This window comes from Leuciscus leuciscus (assembly GCF_965113295.1).
Source record: "Leuciscus leuciscus genome assembly, chromosome: 9".
Lineage (NCBI taxonomy): Eukaryota > Metazoa > Chordata > Actinopteri > Cypriniformes > Leuciscidae > Leuciscus > Leuciscus leuciscus.
The window spans coordinates 15805025-15822441 of record NC_138733.1 but is presented as its reverse complement, the minus strand read 5'-3'; the positions used below and the strand labels follow the sequence as shown (position 1 = coordinate 15822441).

The 17417-nt window shown below is 36.7% G+C and overlaps 1 protein-coding gene across 2 annotated transcripts; it reads right to left on the bottom strand.

Moving 5' to 3' along the window:
- Positions 1-50: 50 nt before the first annotated feature.
- LOC309506180 (uncharacterized protein) lies at positions 51-10992 on the bottom strand. 2 transcript variants are annotated; one of them, XM_082179786.1, is made up of 14 exons: positions 10789-10992; positions 8481-8813; positions 7692-8000; positions 6290-6577; positions 6051-6198; positions 5721-5890; positions 5344-5631; positions 4674-4985; positions 3386-3673; positions 3123-3279; positions 1575-1735; positions 1401-1476; positions 1024-1054; positions 51-926 (listed from the first exon to the last, which is right to left on the bottom strand). In XM_082179786.1, the coding sequence occupies exons 1-14, from the start codon at positions 10958-10960 to the stop codon at positions 780-782; spliced, it is 2880 nt and encodes a 959-aa protein (XP_082035912.1). In that variant the 5' UTR covers positions 10961-10992; the 3' UTR covers positions 51-779. The 2 variants fall into 2 exon arrangements, with proteins under 2 accessions (XP_082035912.1, XP_082035913.1); XM_082179787.1 differs by having other exon boundaries at positions 51-923.
- Between the last annotated feature and the right edge of the window lie 6425 nt (positions 10993-17417).

Below are 17417 nucleotides of genomic sequence, written 5' to 3'. Positions count from 1 at the left end.
TTATGATTGGATTAAGCATTTACCTGCGAAACAAACTGACTCGATACGTATTTAAATTAGTCAAGTATTTTATTCTCTTTTTAGAAGTATCAATCACAGTGACATTATTTCACCTAAACGTCTTACAACAGAACATCAGCAACACATAGGAAGACCAGTCTTCATTCAGACAAAGACTAAATATATAAGTATTAAGTAGTAAAAAAATCAGACTGGACAGTTGCATTACTTTACAGATGTATAGATTCCCCCACCATATACTGCACGATCACCAGAGGGTGCTACAGCGTAACAGATTCAGTCAGTTTGTGCACTACAAGTCCAGTTGGAATTGAAACAAGATAGAAGACAACAACCAGACGTTTAAAGTATATGTCTGTGCAAATCAGATCAAAATAACAATCTAAAAAGATAGGAAAACATTTATTACAAACATGCTCACAAAAACAATGCTACTTAATTATAATGCTGAAAGTAATACCAAGCTACTTAAATCTGGCACTTTGCCCTACAATTGGTATTGGTAATTGAGGAATAAGAACACTGATGTAAGGCAATTTCAATGTAACTAGGCCTATACAGTGGTGTCCAAAAGCCTGAGACCACTAGGGAAATTTCCATATTAACAATTTCTCTTTTCATTACCAGTTATATTATATGAAAATGAATGATTTTCTAGGTATGTCCCCCCTTTTTGAAAGCATGCACCCAAGCTGGCCTGAACTATAAAAGTGTGTGCAAAAACTGATATATTACCTGCATAAAACCCAACCGGCGATTCACACAGTGCTTTTAACATCAAAAACAATAGAATAGTGCACAAGCTCAGCATAGTGTGGCCCAGCCTCGCCTGGAAGCACCGTCCTCTCTGGGCAACGAGGGTCCTGCATTAGAGCTGATAGAGACTCGCGCTCTTTCCTGTTCTTCTTTTTTTAAACAAACAAACAAACAAAAATGTAATACTTGATTTAAATGAGCCATTGATATCTTATTGGACAAACTAATCATATAACACTTCTGTACCTTTTCTGATGAGTGACTTTTCCCACTTTTACTAGAAAGAAATAACAGTTGGATAATACATGTTAATTTATATAGGTCTGTTTCTTTGTACAACAAAAAAGGCATCACTTTTGCCATTTTAATTGACATCATCAGTCTCTACCACTGAGGCATGAACAATCTGTTTATGTCTTGTGAATAGCAGAGTAGCGGTAGATGTGGTTTTTCGTCTGCCAGCTTGCGCAAGCCACCATGTATCCTGTTTATGAACACTATGCATGTTATTGGTCTAGGTAAGATACCTTGCTTCCTGTTTGCCTCCTCTAATCTCACCTGTATGGTAATATATATATAAAACTAAATTGTACCTAAGGTTGTTAGAAAGCAACTCTACTCACCAGAGGACAAACAAAACGATGATCAAGATGAGGGCGATTGCAGCGGCTGACGTGAAGCAGATGGTGATGAATATCACTGTGGAAAATCAGACAGAATTCTGAGCTAATTCACAGCACATCTATATACTACCAATATTGATCATCTAGACTAGGGCTGATAAGTGCAAAACTCACTGTGTTCAGTCTCTTCACTGGTTACATCCACACGAATTAAAACATTAGCCGTGAGGTGCTGGTACGAGACATGGCAGATGTACAGTCCTGCATCCAGTTCAGACACTGGTTTTGTAAAAACTAATGCCATGGAAACTGTGTGTGCTGCTGACCCGTCCTCCCTGAGATAAGAACAATTCAGAGGCATTACTCAGAGAAAACAACAACACTGGTGTGTGTGCAAAAAAAGTCAATTTATTCCCCAGAAATTAATAGATGGAACATAGAGAAGAATTTTGGTTAATTTGTCATTAGCACATATAAAACAAATTACAACGGGTATTGAAAAAGTTAAAGGAATAGTTTACACAAATAAAAATTCTGCAATCATTTACTCATCCTCATGTCATTTCAAACCTCTTTGACTTTCTTTCGTTCATGGAACATGTTCACTTTGCTCTTCTGAACAGAATAATAGTGAATGGTGACGCATGCTGTCAAGCTCCTAACTTTTTTACATTTTAATTTTACTTTGTGATTTTGTTATTATCATTAATTAATTATAATTATAATAAATATTTCTATTTAGCTTTATTTTTCTTTCAGTTTTAGTAATTTTAGTACTTCACTGATTTCAGTTAGTTAAAGGACAAGTTCGGTATTTTACACTTAAAGCCCCATTGACTTGGAGTTAGACAAAAACTACGATAAAACCTGTTGGAAAGCATCTTTTGCAGCGATTTTTGTGTGAGCATATCAGTGAACACCCCTGACCACTCGGTTTTAGGAAGGATTTTTCCAGTGCACCTATGCAACCATTGTGGAGGTGGGGGGGTGCTACCACAGAAACCGAATTTCAATCTTAACCATTGTATTTCATCAGAAACGATCTGAAAACAGGGCTTTAAGTGTAAAATACCGAACTTGTCCTTTAAGGGAACATTTCTAATTAACTTTTTTATGATCTAATATTGCAGCTTTATATCAATTAGCAAAAACAATTTGTAATACATGTAGTTTTGGTTTTAATTGACAATAATGCTCTAGTAGCTTGATAGCATCTTTCTCCAGTCACTTTCATTGTATGGAAAAGAGCAGCATGAACATTCTGCTGAATATCTTCTTTTGTGCTTCATATAAAATCATAAAAGTTTGGGATGAAATGAGGGCGAGTAAGATAATTTAGTAGTGTTCATTAAAAATGACAAACTTAAGGGAACATTGCTCTGTGATAATAGTAAAAGCATGTAATGGTTCAAGCAAAACGAATACTCTAGAACTTCACAGTCTGATGCAGTGAAACATTATTGTGAAAACTTTAACTAGCCCTTCTCTTCTCTATTTATCCCTCTGGGTGTCTGACATAAAAGAAAAATCAATTTGCCACATTTAGGCTTTAAGAGAGAGTGCTGTGGAACTGCACCTTAGGCTGTGATGATACTGTCATGAAGTTTTTTCTATTTTTTGATGGGCACTATTATATATGAATATATAAATATATATGATATATATTATATATGAATTCTTAAGTATGTTGTGCCTTATTTAAACATGCATGACTCAACATACCTGTAACATGTTGTCTTGTATGATGATGCATTGCCGTGGGCTCTGAGAAGTATCTTCTGATTAGGGAGGTTTTCTTGCAATGCTAATCGATGCACATGCTGGCCATGACTTCTACGATCAAATGTGGTTTTGTTTACAACCTCAATAGATGAGATAGCTGAGTGGAAAAAACAACAGATTGCATTCAGCAAATAAAATACATTTACTGAATGAACAGCCAGAATTCATGCCAATCACCATTTTTTAAGTTGAGAAACACTTACAGAATTTTGGAACACGAATCGCCAGTCTCTCATCCCTGCCGAGCTTGTTCTGGATCAGACATATCAAATACTTTCCCTCATACTGACTGAGTTCAAATGCATAAGTTGAATTGACTTTTACTTTAATTCCGTCGTTCTTGGACTCAGTAGTTGCCGGAATTGCGGTGTCCTCATCAGGAAGGACCCAGGATATGTTGGGTTTCACCCCTTCGCCGCTATACTCGCACACAGCATGCCAAATATGAGTGTGTCTCTCTTCACCCAAAAACATACGGCTTGCAGACGGACCTAATAGCAAAGAAGTTTTCATTACTTGATGTATCGGCCAGTGTTTCCATTAGCTATATAATCTCAAGGCCAATTCTCACTGCACTATCCAACACCGACCAACAGCAACAGACACATACGTCAGGTTTTGGTGGATCAGTGTGTTACCCCAGTTGCTATCTGTTTGTGTAGGTCAGTGGTTACTTTCACCGATTGAACGTTTAATTGGCATTTGTCTGTAGTGGAATGTCTGAGACGTACTGTAATCCGATGATTGTCCGTGTTGGTCGGCGTCTGTCAGTGCAGTGTGAATTGGCCTTTATTCAGCATGAAATTAAAATTCACCCATCTATTTTCTAAATGCATGTTATTAATCTTAAAGTGAACCATTCATCATGCATATATATATTTTTTTCATTTATTAATTATATATTTTAATTTCAAAAAGATCAATGCACAGAACTAAGCTCTGTTCTACATTTTTTTTCTACAAAGACTAGATCTGACTCGGCACTTCTGTTACATTGCGACTAAAGGAATAGGGTTTGAGACAGGTTAAGCGCAACTGATTGCATTTGTAGTATCATGTCAATTACCACAAAAAATTATTTTGACTCGTCCCTCGTATTTTTTTTATTTTTTTTAATGCAAAAATTGAGATTTCGGTGAGGTCCTTATTCAATGACAGTGTACACTCAGTGACACTTCGTTTTTTAAGGTTTAAAGATTGCCCCAATCACTTCCATTGTAAATACACTGTAACCCAGATTTTTGGAGTCACAATAAATGTTATTGGTAATCAACATTATGCCAACTGCTGTTGATTAAGCTTAACTTTTACAAGAATATTTCTTTAAATTCCAGCAATAAGCAGCACAGCATACAGATTGGTACAGTTTCACAGTCATATACAGTGACAATTAGGTCAGTGAATGGTTTGACATTTAGTTTCCTAATGTAATCAAATTAATATATTTTGGCTCAAGAGGGGTTTTGGGGTTAATGTAATAATAAAACGTACCTAAGCGTGGGAGGTCAATAGTCTTGTTCTCTGGTTTCTCTAACCCTTGAAGCTCAACCGCACAGGTCACGCTGCATCCGGAATGTGAGTAAATCGGAATACGTGCCGCACTCTCGCCGGCAACCATATGACTCTGCTGAAAGTCAGGCTGACTCATTACGAACTCACTAGAGCCACTGTCATTGCCATGGCAGTCTACGGCCCAGGTGATGGCTGCTGCTGGAGTCTGGCTCTGCACTGAACACACCAGCCATGTGTATGCAACGCCACTGTCCCATTTAATACTAGACTGCAAGGTTATATTTGGTGGTGCTACAAAAAAGACCAAAATGTCAGAATGTTTGATAGATAGCTGTTATAAAACCTAGTCTATCCATCCATCCATCCATCCAGACATTAGACAATTTGTTTTCAATGGTTTGTGTATTACAAACTTTGCTTTTCTAGTTAAAAATTACAGTTGAGTTTTTGAATTCCAATTCCAATTAAATTCGAATCTCAATTCTACATCCTGTTTGCTACAACTATTCAAATTCAGGAATCGAATTTAAAAGGCATTCCCATTTAGGTTCAGAATGGTGCACAACCCTGCTACATGTTTAAACATCTAGAACTAATTTAGAGAATAAAGAGGCATTGTTCATGATGACTGTAGCCACCAGTGTCTTACCACACATAGGAAGAGCAATCTGCCGCCTCTCTTTTTCCATGAAAGCAGGATGGTCGACTACACACTCAGCTACATATTCGCGTGCCATGCAGCTGGGCACAGTCAAGACACTTTTGACAGAATAAGATCCATTATAGGATGTGACATTAGACTGAATTGTACTATTCATCTCTTGTGAAATGATCCAGGACACGTTTGCAGTGGGAACAGCATTGAAGGCCAAACACTCAATGTGAATGTACTCTGAATTCTCTACTAAATTCACACTGATGTTTGGGGGAAATGTCACTAAAAACAAAAACATATTTAAAATGTAAATAGAGTGTGGAATGTGAATACAGTTTTATGCTCAAATATTATGATAGCAAATACAATACCTGGCAATATAACTTTTGGATTCACTTCAATTGTGAATTGCAAGGAAACTTGATGCCTACGGTAAGAGGCCTGGCAGAGATACTGTCCAGCAAGGTGCAGCTCTACAGGACCTCTGATAAAGATATCGCTGCCAACCACATCCACATCCTCAGGCAGTGGTTGGCCTTCCCTTGATTAAATGAAACAAAAGTGCAGAGCAAGCATTTCATAACTTGTCTCAGTGTCTTTATGCTGTAGCAAATATACTAGAATCCAATATTTTTATAATGTGGAGGAAATTGTCTATAACTATCATTGTGTTGCATCAGTATATTATTAATAACTCTTACCTGGAACAGTTCATTTTATAACTTGGTACATTGCCCACAACATCCATCCTTATTGTAATGCCCGCGTCCCCCACCTCAAACGCCAGTGAAGTCTGATTCTCACTGTTAACGGGATCATCAACGTCCTTCAGCTGAAGTGAGGAAAGGTCTAGAGGGAACAAAGTTTTACAAGTGAGAGACTGCTTCAAACATGCTACATATGTGTATCTATTCAGTTTAAATAGTGCTGGTATACTCACAGTAAATTGGCAAAGTGATTGTCCTTGTGTTTATGAAAGGGAGAAACATGTAGCCAAAAACACAAGAGATAGTTTCTCCTTCATAAGGATCTGATGGGAACCGGTAAGAACTGATAACAGAATCTGGTTTGGAGTCATTTTTCAGTAAAGGTGGTGTGCTTTTGAATTCAGGCAGTCTCCATGTGATATTTGGATGTGGCCTCCCCCCTGTTGCCATGCAGATGACCTCTTGAAAGTCTTCTCCTCCTTCTTGGACCAGGACGGTCTTCATGCTCATAATTGGAGAAACTGATAAAAAGAAGAAAAGTGCCAATATGAACAGTGGAAGTTCATGAAAAATCCTCTAAGAGACTATCCTATTTAGAAAACTGAGAAGCGTATCTGTTAGTATGATCTTAAGGTTAAACAAGCTGACATTTGAGTTTAACTGAGTTTTATCAGCTGTTCCTTCTGTTTACCAAGCTGCTGGAGATGCTAACTATAGCTCCAACAAGGACAATTGGTTTAGATGTCATGTTTTAAGAAAAAACAAAGGGTGAATTCACTAAAAAGTAGCGGCACTTTTGCGTGCAGCATTTCAGTGCAAAACCCTATTCACTAAACACATGCAATCTAGTTTTGCTAGGCACTAAATGCACTGAAATAGCGCAGTGAGTATTCAAATTAAGCTGTTGTTGTTCTTTTCAGGCCAAACGCTATGCTTTATGTAAATGCTACTTTATATGTAAAATTTGCCTTTATAGATTGTGTCTTATATACAAATAAGTATGTATGTTTATAAGTAAATATGTTAAATTACAAGTTAGAAAAATCTACAGCAATTAATTGCGCTATTACCACTAACATAAGGCAGGAGGTAAACAGAATTTTATAAAGGGACATTCATGTGCATTTTCTATTAACAGTGGCAGCATTAATTGAACAAATGATGGACATTATACACACATAACAACATTATAACTGGGCATATATCAAAATGCATGACACTTTCTACATTTAAAAAGCAGTTTCATGTGACTTGATCCCAGGGAATTGCTTGCTAAAACACGCTAAAAACACTAACTCCGAGAACAGTTTTTGCTGAGTCCACCAGTATTCTATTTTGTAGAATATAAGTGAAGTTTTTGTATTCTGTTAGAAACACCTCTATGCTATAGCTTCAGAGTATGTGACTTTTGTGGTCAGACAGCTGCTGCAAATACCGCAGGAAACACATGCAACACTGGCGCAAAGTGCAGACAGTATACCAACTTGATTTCTCAGTTCTACCTTTCAGGTTTCATAAAAAAACTCAGCCAATGCACAAGAACAGAAAAGTAATTTATGTTGTCTGACACTCTCTGGCTTTTCCTAATAGCGATATCTCTTTTGATTACCTGTACCATATCAAAACTGAACTTACCAAATGTGTCCACCTCAATGTTGACTCTCTCAGGTTCAGTAAAAGCTGAATGATTGACCACACAGGTAACAGTGCTCTCATTATTCATAATTAAGGGGAAGCGCAGTACACTGATTGAACTGGTTGTGCCATTGGGATGAACTGTATTAGTCATGTTCACAGAGAAGATGTCATCTCTTGGAAGGGCACCAGAGATCTCCCATCTAATCACAGCCTTAGGCTTGGCACTGGAGGCAGAGCAAGTGACAGCATGGTAGTGGGTCCTGTTCACAACTTCCTTCTTCACAGTTATGTCAATATCAGGCCGAGCTTAGAGACAAAACAGAGATACTGATGAGTTTTGCATGTATGTAACCTCAAAATTAAATGAATAGATCACCCAAAAAACTTAAAATGTCTTAATTTACTCACCCTTCATGTCATACATAATGTTTTTTGGGAAAAAAGCTCAAATTACAATGAAAGTGAAGGGGGACTTGGGCTGTCAAGCTCCAAAACTGACATAAAACACCATAAATGTAAACCATTTGACTTGTGCCTTGCAGGAATCAATTGTTCCAAAGCTGACATAAAGTGACATATTAAGCTCACTGTTATTGCTTTCATTGTTTGGAAAAGAGGGCCCACACTATTTAGCAAAATACATTTGTGTGTGTGTGTTCCATAGAGGAAGAAAAGTAGGTTCAGTACAACATGAGAGTGACTAAATTATTTGAATTTCATTTTTGGTGAACGATTCAAATCCGTGGCTTATTCAGTCTTCACACTTCAATCTTTATACATACTCACCAATAACTCTGAAAAACATTGTGTCCTTTGTTTCATCCTCTTCAGAGTTAAAGATGCATGCATATTCTCCCTCTAGGTCGAGACTTGTCACGTTTACCTTTACAGTAAGGTTTGTAAGTAATGCCGGGGTATCAAAGTTTTCTCTCTTGAAAGGCTTATTTGGCGAGGAGTAGCCTGCCATTTTCTTTGACTTCTTTGAAGAATCCAGCCGGTTCCAGGAGGAGTATCTGATATCACTTTGTCCAGTGTACAGACAATGCAGGTAGACCTCCTCTCCCAAAATCCCTGTCACAGTTTGGTTGAGAACCAAGTCTCTGGCCTCTGAATCTATATCTGTATATAAAAAAGGATGGGGATGAATATTACTCAAAGATTTAATGACATAGTCCATTACAGTAATCATTATGGTAACAACTAATTTTATTTGTTATTTACGTTCAGCGTGTCCCCTGCTAACCCCACATATATAAAGCACAGTCAGGGGAAGTGTCAGCACTTGGCACTCTTAATAAACTTTGACAGATTTCTTCATTCATGATAGGGCGGCCAACAAAAGGATTTCTTGACATGTCCATTTAACACTCCCTAACATTTTGTGAAATTAATCCTGAAGGGCATATTATGTAACCTAGAGTAAATTAAGAAACAACGTTCTCAAAAGGATAGTTCACCCAGACAAAAAAGAAGAAAGTTCTGTCATTATTTATTCACCCTCATGTGGTTTCAAACCTGAATGACCATTTTCATTGTGGAAGGCAAAATAACACATTTTAAAGAATGTCCTAGCTGCGCTTTTCCATATATTGAAAGTTAATGGGGATTTGGCCTGTCAAGCTCCAAAATAACAAAAAGCACCATCAAAAGAATAGAAAAGAAGTTTCGTGTGATATATACAGCAAGTCTTCTTAAGTTACACTGAACTTTAGGTCAGGTCGACTACTTTTTGCGGTGCTTTTGCATCCTTTTTGCATCCAATCTCCATTCATTGTGATGGAAAAGAGCAGCCAGCACATTTTTCAAATATCTCCTTTTGTGTTCCAATGAAGAAAGTCAGTCATACAGAATTTTCAAATGACATGAGGGTAAATAAATGACAGAATAGGTGAACTATAAGGACCATTCACAATTTCGCAGTGTTCAGAAAAGCTACAATTATCTTAAAAATGCAATGTATCAGAAACATTGCTTACAATGTTTAAAGGATATGCATAAGGCCCTGATAAAAAAAAAAAGTGAAATCAGCTGCAGCATGCATAGAGTCTGGGATGGAAATTGAGACGCTTTGCACGAGAGGAAGCAGATGTTTTTGGTTTTTCAATCATGTGACACAACTTTCCACAGGTCTTTCACACACATGTTGCGTGCTGCTGTAAACCGCACACATACCACTGTACCTGATTCATCGTCATTTAACTGATTGCATGCAAACACAATTCTGTGTTCAAATCACAGCAGCTAAATGCGTCATCACTACACTGATTTGATACATTAACAAATCTTGACATCAGCAAGACAAAGAAAAGAAACACAAACTGCAAAACACAATTGCAATAGACTATTTTATTTTTATTCACTTTATTTTCTGAAAAAAAGATGAATCTTGCCTTGCTACTGTACATACTGAACAATTCAAACCACATTTTTCTTCTTCTTTTTTTTAAAATGTAATCTTTTCCTGCATGGGATCTAACTTCATCAGCACTTCTAAATAAATACAAGACAGAATTTATTGTTTCCGCATGCACTATTGGTTTCAGAATGAAAGGGACATGTGGTTAAATGTTTCTTCTCGAAAGGACAGTGGAAATGCCTGAAGCAGAATTGTCATTCATTGCATGCAGCTCTTCTCTATTAGCAATACATATTATTATTATGATAAGCATCACTAACTCAAAATTTTGCTGCAATAACAGCCAAAGCTCAAAATAACAATAGCATCAAATAAAATAGCATGTTCATTTAAAGTTCATTAAAAAGTTATAGTTTAAGTTATAAAAAGTTACAATATTTTTGGTGCACAATTGCAGATAATTGTCATTCCCTCCCTTTTTCTCTGGAAATGTCTTCTCAGTGTGAACAAACTGACACAGATTCAAATGAAATGTACAGGTTGTGTTGACATGTTTTACCAAATGCTTCTAACTTACACTCTTCCATATAATCCATCCAAAAGCTGTTTGTTCGTATATATAGCCTACCATATAATATGCAAGCTCTTCAAAAGGGCCAGAAAGTACAACAGCATCTTCTGATACAAGCTGCTCAAATTAAGCCAAAAATGATTCAACCTGAGAGGATATGAACCTACCTTGCAATTCCATGCTGTGAGCAAGATTCAGAACCATTCCTAAAATAAAAAATATTGGCAGGCCCATGTTGAAGTCATTAAAGAAGGCAACTGGAGCAAAAAAACACTTGAATGTATGTGCCAGGGTGTGTGTGTGGTTGAATCTCTTAGGCTGTGGGGCAGAAGAGGTCATAGTCAGCTGCCAATGGTGTGTGTGTGTGTGTGTGTGTGTGTGTGTGTGTCTGTCTGTGTTCCTCACCCCAAACCCCAAAATACTCGTGCTTTGAATAACCCACAAACTACTTGTCTCCACTATATTTTTAAATCATTACTTCAAAATGAATTTCATGCCCATTTATTATGGACATAGATTTGATATAGTATCTTTTTTCCCTGTATGTTCTGGTGTGACAACAGGTTATGATCTTACAGTAATGAAATTATAATTACTATATTTACGATTTACTATATTATAATTATAATAATGTTAATGAGTTGTAGGTGTTTAAAAATGTTTAAAAAGATAAAACCACACATTTAAAAATATATACCACAAAAGTTTCCATTTACATTTTACTGCAACCCATTCAGACCAAAGTCATATTTAGAGACACTGGATTGGTCCCATTAAAATTAATTGTGTGTAAAAAAATAATAATAAAAAAAACAGATTAAAATGCCATTGAATTACTAGATTAATAGACAAAATTTTTCTTTATAGTTATAGTATGTAATTCTCATAGCGGAGAAGTAGTCAAGACAAGTCAAGCTTTCCAACACCGTCACTAAAAGTAACTGTCAATTTGTCAGTTATCATTCTTAGTCATACATCCCCTTTCAGTAAATCCCATCTGAAAAGTGAGTTGTAGAAAATAGAGGTCACCGTTTAAGAAACAACACAAAATCTGTTGACTCATCATACTGAGGTTTCAACGACATTTTTACTCATTCACTGAACAATGAGAAAGAAGTTTCAGTACACGGCAGACAGCGCTTGAGGTTTCTCAGTTTCCTACTTCATATAGTGGGTGTCAGGAGCTTTTGCCGTCTGTTTTGTTGAGATGTTACTCAGTTACTTGCTGGGTATCACTGTGCACAAAAACAGTCTCAGATGGGCACAGAAAGATTTACACATTCACTCATAGACATATTTTCTCACACGTTACACCACAGAATGACGGTTATCAAGGTAAACAGGAAGACTATGAGCCAAAGGACAACCTCAGCATAGGGTTCCTGTCAGTCACTGTTAAAATCTCCTTTAAAGGCAGTCAGTGGAGCTTGTACAAAATAAGATCTCCGTTTTTTCCACGTATAGGCCTACATTATCTGGTGTTTTTCTTTTTTTCAGTTCATGATAACTTAATTTATGTTTAAAATGTCCTTAGATTGGTGTATAATGATACTATATCATTGTCACAACAGTTTGGAGGGACTGTAATAGGCCTACTTGCAATAGCTATGTGGCTTTTGGGGATAAACTTTGATAATGTGTCTGCTAGTACTGCTAATGCTGTGATGCACTTTGACAAAATGCAAATGAAAAGCTCATAACAACACTGTAAATTGTTTTTTTTTCGGGGGGGGGGGGGGGGGGGGGGGCTGTAACCTTTTACATTTATCAAGACTAAATGTGTACTTTTACAGTAAAATGGTGTAGCCTATGTAAAAATTGTGATTCAATTTTAAATATTTAGAGAAAACAGTAAAACCATACACTGCGACAGTCCTGGTGTGGCACATTTGATTATATTTCATATTTATTTTATGTATTTTTATTTATATCAGTAATGTACATTATGTCACAAAATCTACTGTGGGTGAGTTGTGCGAACCCAAGTGCAGTTTGTTAAATGTAAAACACATACAAACAAAACAAAACAAAACAAAACAAAACAAAACAAAACAAAACAAAACAAAACAAAACAAAACAAAACCGACTATAAGTTGACTTGAGAAACATGAGACTATAGCACCAGGTTGACACAAGTTACCAATACACGACAAGGCAACATAGCAATGAGGGCTTAAATACATGGGGAAACACTTGACAACAACAAAAACCAATGGCAAAGTAGAACTAATCAAACAAAAACCAATGAAAAGACAGAACTGATATCAATGTAACAAGACAATGAACCAACGAGGAAGAAGACTGCACCCAAAATCGCATACTCACTTGAGTAGGTACTTATTTTGAATAAGTACTTTGTGAGTGCTAAAAAAGTAAGTTCTATAGTTTGAATCAAGATTATGTGTATTACGAAAGTAATCCAGATGTACCACATTCACCATGTTGTCATTATCATGTGGTCTACCTGCATTCACAAATCCTCTGCCGTGGCCTTGTGGGATAGGAAAGTGTCCATTATATGCACACTTCAGAATCTTGCCGGTAATCCGGGTACTTTTTGACGACTCTTTTATGAGTACTGTAAATTTGGACATACTTATTTTGTCACATACTGTTTTCTGGCTACTATATAGGGAAGTATGAGAAGAAGAAGAAGAAGAAGGATCACATGACAAAACCAGAAAACATGACTATCCCTGCGTTTCAATGTCCATACTATCCATCCTAAACAGTATGTGAGATTGAAATAAGTGTGTCCCAAAGCATAGTATGTTGAAAAGAGTATTTCTGAAGTCCCCGGATGGTCTACTACTTCCGGTGGATTTTCGAAGTGTGGATCACTCTAAAGGCTAATATTACCCACAACCCATTGTGCTTTGGGGGAGGAACAAAACATGGCGCGACCGACACTGAGAGATGTAGATAAAGGTTTGAGTGACTTATCAAAGTTCAACCTGATAGAAAATTATTTATTTAATGTTATCTGTGTTATATTTCATCTGCAATAACAATGTGGACCTTCATAAAGATCCGTTCGGCCATTAAATTTTAAATGCATCATTATGCATTAATATGAGGAGAGTCTCAGCATGAAAGACTACAGATCAAAGTGCTACTGCATTTCTCTCTGATACGGTAGGAAATGAAATGAAATTAAATGTGGAGGATTTTATCTTTGACAAGATGATTGACAGGCCTAGCCTGGCAAGCCAGACCTACATCAAGATGTTGGGTCTGGCAACTCACCATAGACACGGCTCACTCCGAGGGGCGGGATAAACGGCTGTCTTTCAAATTCCCTCCGCACGCAATAGGACAGCGCTTCAACCAACCAGAGCGTTTTCCCAACAGCGGAGCTAGTTGATAGATTCAACTTTTGCCATATCTGGCCGGCAAAACTACGAACACATCTTCCTTTTTTTAAGAATGACTTCAGTGCTGTTCTCTGCTCTTTTCTCAAAGAAAAACTTAATTCCAAGTCCTCCAGAGTCGCGGACAAAGCCAATTCGAAAGATGTTCGCCAGCAGCCGCCATTCTTTGTTTTCAAGTGGCAGGGAACCGTCGCAAGTTCACTCTGTCGTCATATGTTAAGCCCGCCTCGCCTACTATATACACGACGTGATTGGCCTGACCCAATTTAGGTTTTTGCAGCTTGAAAGTCAATGGAGAGTTGCTAGACTGCCCTGGCTGCAAAATACATTTTGCTGCCGCTAGGGTGCGTCTAGATTTCTAGGCTATGACAGGCCAGTTTATTGTGACAGAATGCGACAGAGAGCAACCGTTAAAGACGCAATTGAATGACGTGATAGTACGCCTGTCTACTCTTCTGCTACACACTTAAAATTATGCACTTTTTCTTCACAAAAAGAGTACATACTTTCAGGGAGTAGTATAAGCAGGCGAATTGAGACGCAGCATCGAACAAATTTCTAAATAAAAGTCAAGAACACATGAACTGGAAACATGAAACAAGAACAAACGTGACACATTTGGATGTATATTATGTTGTTTAGTTGGGTAACACCATGCACTGACTACATGTTTATTAGCCATTGTTAATGAAAAGGCCAAGAACTTTAATCCACAATGTGGCCTTCAAGTTTACTACCTTAATTTTTATGCTGGCTATTAGTCGGAAATGGTAGTGGGAACATTAAACGTGTACTTAGAATTTTAAAGGAAGAATCATGTTTACATAAAAAGTACTGGTGACAATGGTAACAGATGGCAGAAGATTTGGTGTCCACACTTCTGAGAGGACGCCAAACTTTCGCCCACCATGCCTGGCAAGCCATTCACTCCTGTGTAAAACTAGCAAACTAGGAAGCTTTTATCATGCCAACAAGCTCTGATGTCCCAACATTGGGGAGTCCACATTTTCTCCAGCCAAGGGAGGATGTCAGCAGAACAAGCTCAAGGGACGTTTTACTAAGCCCTGCATTTCTCTGTGTCCTCTCGATGCCCAATGGATAAAATCAGTCAAAGTTTCAGTCAAAATGTATTTATATAGCACTATTTATACAGCGACAGCTGACCAATTTGCTTTACATTACATCATAAAATATAAAACAAAACATAAGTAAAAAAAATTATAAATAAAAAAAAAGCCAATCTTATTAAGAAGTAAAATGGGTTGCTATTTCATGCTGTTTAATTATATAAAAAGAAAACATTCATACATATACGCTGTAAAAAGAAGAGGTTTTTGATGAAAGTCAAGTATTGCATGAGTAGATGGAGACCAGAATGCTATTAATTAAGTGGCAAGTAATTATAATTACATCTCCTTTCATGCAAGCATTCCTTATTATTTCTTCAAGCTGACACAACAGAAAATCCACACGCAACCTGTGAATGAGAGCATAAAGTGCTGCGTGTAGAGGCAGGGCATTGGAGAGGATAATCAATACATTTCTTGAAGTCGAATCATACATAAATGCTCACTTAAGTGTGCTATATTTTGTCCCCTGGGGAATGTACTTTAAACATAGTCAGCACTCCACCTGACCGCCCAACCAGATATCATGTATTTTTATGAGGTCATTAAAAAGTTTATATATATATATATATATATATATATATATATATATATATATTGTTTTCAGCAATAGATTTCCAAAATGTGTCTTTTATGATAGGCACTTAATCAAACTAGTGAATGAAACTTTAAGAAGGAAATTTGAAGTCATATAATACAAGTCATCAGTCATGCAGAGTGCCAAGCACAACCTACAGTATGACTGCCATCTAAGGGTAAAAACTCAAACTGACACAGATGTGCATTAGGGACACTTCAAAAACAGCATTAGATTAACTTTCGGAGGAAGGTACAAATACATTTATTAATTTAGCAGTTGTAACCGTATTAACCGCATACATTAGGTGTAATCAGCAGTGTGGCTAGAATAAAAAAGCACATTAATGCTTTCTATCTCATACCCTCATATTCTAAAAATAAATAAATGCATGAATAAACCAACATAAAATCTCCCTAAAACAGTTCTTCCCATGGGTGCGTCTCTGTGCTGATCTAATAGTTTTAAAGTGGTGCTCATCTAAATGGTCTGTCACACTTGCTGTTGCAACTGTCTGTTCATTAACATTATTGATCTGGCTCTAATGACCTTACAGTCAGCCTTTACTGTCAGCGTCCTTGTGTATGCTGTAATGTTTTAAATGCATTTATATTGGTTCCACAACTAGTTCCACTATCAGGCTTGTGATAGTGTCAAACGGCTAGGCCTAAACGATGACCTTGCACTGATGTTATCACAAATCAAATGTTGTCTGCTTCTGTAGCTTCCAGCCCACATACTCCCTACTCAACCTTTAATGTGATACAACAGAGACAAAAGATTCTATTTACTCTCTGTTTGCTTGTGCTGACTGTAGAAATACATGTGGCCAGGAGGATCAGTCAGAAGCACCTTGCCGTTGATGTTTATAAACCACAGCTGTAGTAAATCGTTGCCGATGGCAAGATCGATTTGCCTAATAGGCCGATGTTAATTGGAAGTAATTAGTCGTGCTATTAATCCTCAATGTGAGGTAGTTTCAGCTCAAGACGTAAACAACCATGCACCCTTTTCCAGAAAAGGAACCTGAAACATGAATAAGAAAATTAAAGGAATGGTTCAGAATTTTTTTTTTTAAATCAATAAATAATGGTCCACAACATAGTGCTTTGAACAGCATAGTGATAAAATACTAATACAATTTTGAATTTTAAATTATTTAAATACACTTAAAGTTACAAATATTTATAATAAATAAAATAAAATAAAAATATACAAGCAAATAAATAAAATGTGTCAATATTTTCACACACACACACACACACACACACACACACACACACACACACACACACACACACACACACACACACACACACACACACACACACACACACACACACACACACACACACACACACACACACACACACACACACACACACACACACACACACACACACACACACACACACACAAACACACACACATATATACTGTATATGAAACATACATACAATACATATATTTTAGATAATATAAAATGTAGCCTATATATAATAAAATAAAATGTACATTTAAAATAATTTTAAACATTGTTTAAATACATTTAAGGTTCAGTGAAAATATTTAGATGTTTATATTACAAATATTATTATACAGAAAGAAAGAAAGAAAGAAAGAAAGAAAGAAAGAAAGAAAGAAAGAAAGAAAGAAAGAAAGAAAGAAAGAAAGAAAGAAAGAAAGAAAGAAAGAAAGAGTTGATTAATATTCTGATACAG